Genomic DNA, 5939 nt, shown 5'->3' with positions numbered 1-5939 from the left:
GTCCCAGATCTCTTGGCCCATGACCCTCGTGGACCGCCAATGTAATGTGAGGGGTTGAATCCTCTCCCACATTGTACCAAGGCAGTTGTTCCTCAGTAAATTTCACAGCCGCGGCCACACCTTCTGGTCCAACATAAATGTTATGTGTCTGCACATTCCACGTCTGTCCCTCAAGATCAGACTGGAACTGTTCCCGATAGATATCGTTATCTTCCCTATCATAAAAGAGTGTAACGTGGAAAGGATCTCGCGGGGGGAATAGACGGCCAGGCTCATTATCCAGGGTTTCCACAGCTGATAATGTCTCAGAATGCCTTCTTCCACTAGCCTCCCCCAGTAGATTTCGGCAGTGGGTTGTTCAGAGTTCTGGACTAAATATTGAGTCTTTGAAGGTGATCCCAGTTTCACAAGCAGGTCCCTGCCCATGAGATTTTCCAGGCACCTGTCAGGACACCACATATTGGTGCTTCAAAGTCTGTTTTCCCAGCTGTGTCAATGCTGGATCATCATCATTGACAGCATAGGTTCTGCCGTCCCCACGCTGTTCAGTTTCTCCGGGCTCCATCAGTATTGCTCCCCCTCCCAGCCCCAGTCGGCTACTGGGTACTGGGGGGCTGGTGCTGCATTCGGGTTTGGAGCTTGATGTGCTCCCCTGTAAGCAACTCTTTGTCTTGGGCCTCCTCGTGCCTGGGGTTGATAGCCTCGCCTCTGATAATTTCGCTGCGATTCAGGGCATTCTCGGGACCAGTGTCCTTCTGCTCCACAGCTGTAACAGCCAGTCCAAGACACATTATTAGGATTCCCTGGATTCCGAGCCCTTTGTCCTCCCCTCACGGATCCACCACGCCCTCTCTGCGGTCCACCGGTCCCCCAATTCCCTACGGGTTGACGCTGCCTTGGTGCATTGGCGGGCCAACGATCATCAGGGTAGAGACCCGGATCCTGATCTGGCCAGTCAGGCACAGGATCGGGCTGAGGCCTTGCCACCATTATAGTCTTATTTAGTTCTTTCGGTTCTTTTTTCTTCGCATTATATTTTTCGCGAGCCTCACCCAGCTGCAGCCTAAGCAGCTGCGCCTGTGCTTCATCTAACTCTTTCTTTTGTTTGTTCGTCAAATCCTGTTCCTGCTGAAGTCTGTGGGTCACATGTCTCTCCCACTGCACCGAGTCTGCAATGGCAAAATCTGGGTTCTTTTCCAAGTCAACTGCAACCTGGTTGGGCAGCCCTGCCAGCACTGCCGAACGAAACCACGCTCTACTTTCACCCTCCTTCCCCGGATGTATTCCTGTTTCTAACAACCATTGTTCCTTTGCTTTAGCTAAACACTCTCTGGGTTTCTTTTTGGGATCCCAAATAATTTTTGGAATGGCTCCAGAGTTAGGAGTTGGGTACTTCTCCCGAACTGCATCTGCTAAGTCACTCTGCACCTCATGGTATTGTAAGTCATTTGCATATCTGGTTGTTTGAGCTATCTGCTCTACATCTGCTAACCCACCACCCAGCATACAACGTCCGGCCAAAGCGCGAAAGTCGCCCAGCGCTAATTCTTCTCCTTCCCAATGTTCTCCCTTGGTTATTGGTGGAAGTTGTTTAACCAATGCTTCCAAATCTCTCACCTTATAGGCGCGATAAACTGGTTCGTTCTCTGGACCTACTATTAGAGGCAGATTTAAACCAGGGTCAGGAGCTCCTTGTTCAAAACTCACTCTTCTACTCTTCCTCAACTTTCCTTTCCCCTTTGAGCTCTTAAATATGGGCCGTCTCTGTGCTTGGTCTCTCTTCACACTTCTTTTCCTCAAAATTAGGCTTGTACTTGGTTGGGGCTCCGGTCCTCCATCTTCGTCCTCCTTATCGTCCTCTTCTTCTGATGACGTCGCACGGTCTTCATTCTCCTCTTCTGGCCCTCCCTGCATTACTCTCTGCTTTATAACCTCCAATGCCGTTAATGCCTCTATGGACGCACGTAGGGCCTCATGCATTTGTCCATACACTTCTCCTTCAGTTTTTAACACCAAGCTCAGAGGTATTTTATCACCCAGCCCTTTCTGTTGGGATGTAATAGGTTTACTTACCTCAACCTCCATCGCTTGGCACTCTTTCTCTGCTGATTTTAATACTCCAGGTGAAGCCAAACGAATAGCTTTCTTAAGCTGTTCAAGCTGATCCTTCAGAGGTTTGCATCCCCTTTTCCCACTAGGTGTCGCACCCGAGCTGTCAGCCATTCTCTGAAACACAGACTTACCTCTTCCAATGGCGTTGGTCGACTCCACCTTCTTGGTCTAGGTCACCCAGACACGCTTAACTTTCGGTTTCAGTCTTCGTCTCGCTGTTCTCGCAACCACTGGCTCCTCTTCCCCTGCTCGGTGATACACAAAGTTTAACCCAGCACTTTAGACGCTGTCCTCGCGTTCTCAAGCGTTGACACTCAATCAAAATTATTCGCCCTCAAAGTGTTAATATATGACACCAGCAACCCTTATGCGCAACGCGCTCACCTCCGTATACTTACCTCTCCAATAGTTCCTCGGATTAGTGTTTTTTCATTTATTTTAAACCCATTAACGGCGCTGCGCGTCCCTTATATACTTTACAGCAACACACCCTCAAGGGTCCCTCAACTTGTCCCGTACTAATAAGTCTAAAACCAAGAAATCACCTTTATGACCTTATGTCAAAGCTTTCTCCATGTTGCACAGCCTGCCACAGGTTTAACAAAAAATCGCTGCCCGAGAAGGCTCCCACATATCAAGGTGGTCGTTTTCACAAACTTCCAGCAGACCCTCAAATAAACAAAAACAACGACCCAGGCAGGCTTCCAGTTCAGCCTCCTCAATTTCTATGCACACCGAAAACTCATGGGGAGATTCTTCTGTCTCCCCGTGTCCTACACAATTCACCTCCAAATGATCCCCTACAATTGAAATTTCAGTGTGGAATGACGCAGAGATTAACATTTCCTTATTTATTCACTATATGTAACCTGAATTTTCTCTCTCTCTTCAAATAACAAATTAACTACTAATTAAGTTGCTTTTTATGGTGTCAGTGATAAACTGCCCCTAAAAAGTCCACTTTATTGCGTGCTCATTGAGTTACTCCTATCAAAACTATTTAACAAGTTCAATTTACACATACTCATTAATTTGTCACGCTTATTAGTGGCTCATGGTTGCTTAAAGCCTATGTCTGACTTGACCACAGAGTTAGAGCATCATTCAATCCTCTCAGGATGACCACTCCACTTACTCTGCATCCAGTCAGCTCATGAATTAACAACCCTTGCAGACTGTAACCCTTTTATTTTTTGTTTATGCCTTCAAATCCACCTTAAATCTTCTTTACCTAAACGTTGGTTTTAAACACAAACAATTCTTATATTCTATTTTGAAACGCTGTCACCATTCATATATTTACAATGTTGTTATTTACTAATGTGACATGATTCTTGTATTGACAATCTGACACAACATATTACAGCTGCATGCAGTCACTGAATGTAGGCTATGTATGAATGCCTCCTCTGAGACATTCTGTGGAGCTGACATACTACATTAATTAACACTATATAACCCATGTGTCATAGAAGATTTGTTTTTTAACTGCACCATCATATGTAGAATAAATTATCTATTTAAAAGGATGAAAAATGAATGTTCAGCTCTACACAGCAAACCACAGTTCAAAGGTTTGAAATCAGAGTTTGACAGAATTAAAAACACCTTCACAGACAAGAGGTGAAAGCTTTTAAGTCACAGTAAATGTGAAGTTTTACAGTTCAGGAGTGCCTTTAGATGCAAGCTCTCAAGGATTTTTTTTGTAATGTTTTTTATTTACTGTGTCTACTAAAATTAAAGAAAATATATTCACACTAGCAGTTAAAGCAAAAGTATGTCACATTGCTGAGTTAAAATAATCAATTGTGGCTGAAACATATGCAGTTAATTCAACTCCAAGTTCTGCTAGGTCTTAAGTCCCATTGGTGAAAGGTACTGCAATCAAGTCTGGAACAATGCAAAACTGTTAGTTCAGACCATAACAGGAATATTAAAGCAATTTCTTTCTGTGAAGTAGCCAGGTCAAACAGTCAAGGGTGCACAATTCTCTGTATTTGTTAACACAAATATTAAAATTTCTGAAAATAATTCAGACACTATAGAACACAAACGCACAAAAACAGTGTAGAACAGTCTACAGTCTATCCTTTCTTACTCATATGGGGTCTTTTTATTATTAGGGTATTCTCTCTAATATTCTAGGTCTTCACCTTACAAAGGTCTGCACCTTGAGATCACAGTTGTTGTGATGTGACTCTATATAAAGGAAACTCAACTGAATCAAATGTGTGAGAGCAGTGTCTTGAGTTTAATAATACATGTATTCAAGTTGTGTCCTTCCCTTCGCTTCCACAGTGAAAGTGCCATTATTGGATTCTTGCATGAAAAGTTTTACCATTTTTCATTGGGGCTAGTATAAATCCTCAACAATTTTGGAGGACACTTTCTGTGTCCTTGTAAGTGAACGCAATGACGGGAATGAGTAAACTTAGTGTATTTCCCTGTGAAAATGAAGAGAAAAAAAAAAAGTAGACCAGCACGATTTTAGACTTGCTTAAATTTCAGCATTTCCTCAAGTCACTGCAAGGCTGCAAAACAAATCATATCCACTGGCAGCTGTCCTTGCATCCCAGTTTGTAGGCATCACTGGTGACCAGTCCTGCTTGTAAACACCGCACTCTATGGAGGCAAACAGTGGGCTGTTTAACATGCACAGCACCATTTTCTGATCTGGCAACTACACATGGACAATGTAAATGACCTCTGATCACAAAACAGACTGCGTCTGTAAGATGACACGTTATCACCTGGACTCCTGCCATCAAGTAGGAGCTCTTAATAGAGATTGGTTTATCTATTTCTGAGGATTTATTGTAAAGGAAAGATATTTCCATCAGGTCTGATAAGAAGTCTTAGGGGACCTGCAGGGGGCTGTGAGTGTGTATGTGTGTGTGTTCTTGTCACCTGAAAACTTAAATGCATGTGAGGGACTGTTTGCATGAACGTGGAAAGTATCTTTTAGGTGCAGCGTTCAAGGACATGCACACAGCAGGCTGTGCAAATACACTCCCAAACACCCATACAAATGAGAGCTCCACTCTGTCTCACATATTTGTTACGTTTTCTGGTAAGGACCTTGATTTAATACATTTATATTAGAAAACAACATCCTCAAACTCAAATCATAGCTCAAATCCTAATCCTCCTGAGTCTATTCCCAGTCTATTCATTTTGTCCAATGTACTGGACAAAACAAGTTAAACTGGAAGAGCCTGTCTTTCCTTGGTTGTCAGGGTGTTAATATAACAGAAAACCTTAATCCCAGTTAGTTTTTTTTATTGACACTGATTCTTTTCATAATTTTAAAGGCATTACCAAGTGGCAGAGGGCCCCCACTTTAGTGGTTATTTTCCACAGTTTTCCTTTGGAACAAGTCCATGTTCACACTACAGGACATACTCTGTCCAGACAGCTCACTCACCTAAATCACAGAGTGTACAGGACACAGCAGACCTGACACTCACAGACTAGCAATAATTATATTCACGATTTATACTGATGAAGATACAAAAGAATAGAAATCAGTGGTGAGACTCTTCAGAAATTAGCAGATTATGCTTTCAGGGAAGTTTGTGTCTTATTAATAGGAGCCAGCTCCCTCTGACTTGTGTGTAGTTCACACCCTGACTGCATTTTGCTTGACACTAGCTGCTAAATTAGCTCGGGCCTTGGAGCAAAATAATATTAAAACAAAACTGCTGTTGCAAATCCTTTTAATAAATTACAAATTAATTGCAAGAGAAATGGTGAATGTGACAGTTTGCAGCCTCTGGTTTTAGGAATGGGATATTTGGGGAAATACTGAGCCATTCTGTCAGGCTCAG

General features: G+C 43.1%; 1 protein-coding gene across 1 annotated transcript; it reads right to left on the bottom strand.

Moving 5' to 3' along the window:
• Positions 1-285: 285 nt before the first annotated feature.
• LOC147321467 (uncharacterized) lies at positions 286-2632 on the bottom strand. Its single transcript, XM_086305081.1, has one exon. It carries the CDS (start codon positions 2221-2223, stop codon positions 565-567), a length of 1659 nt encoding a protein of 552 aa, XP_086161207.1. The 5' UTR covers positions 2224-2632; the 3' UTR covers positions 286-564.
• Positions 2633-5939: the final 3307 nt, after the last annotated feature.

This window comes from Aulonocara sp. 'chitande type north' Nkhata Bay, linkage group LG9 (assembly GCF_057382095.1).
Source record: "Aulonocara sp. 'chitande type north' Nkhata Bay isolate Kocher_YH1m ecotype deep benthic linkage group LG9, A_spYH_male_GT1.1, whole genome shotgun sequence".
Taxonomy (NCBI): domain Eukaryota; kingdom Metazoa; phylum Chordata; class Actinopteri; order Cichliformes; family Cichlidae; genus Aulonocara; species Aulonocara sp. 'chitande type north' Nkhata Bay.
Note: the sequence above shows the minus strand (reverse complement) of the source record. Positions and strands in the feature narration are given on the sequence as shown.

What these genes read in the sequence shown, in the direction of transcription:
- LOC147321467 (XM_086305081.1), bottom strand. Translation starts at nt 2,223, where the DNA reads ATGGCTGACAGCTCGGGTGCGACACCTAGTGGGAAAAGGGGATGCAAA.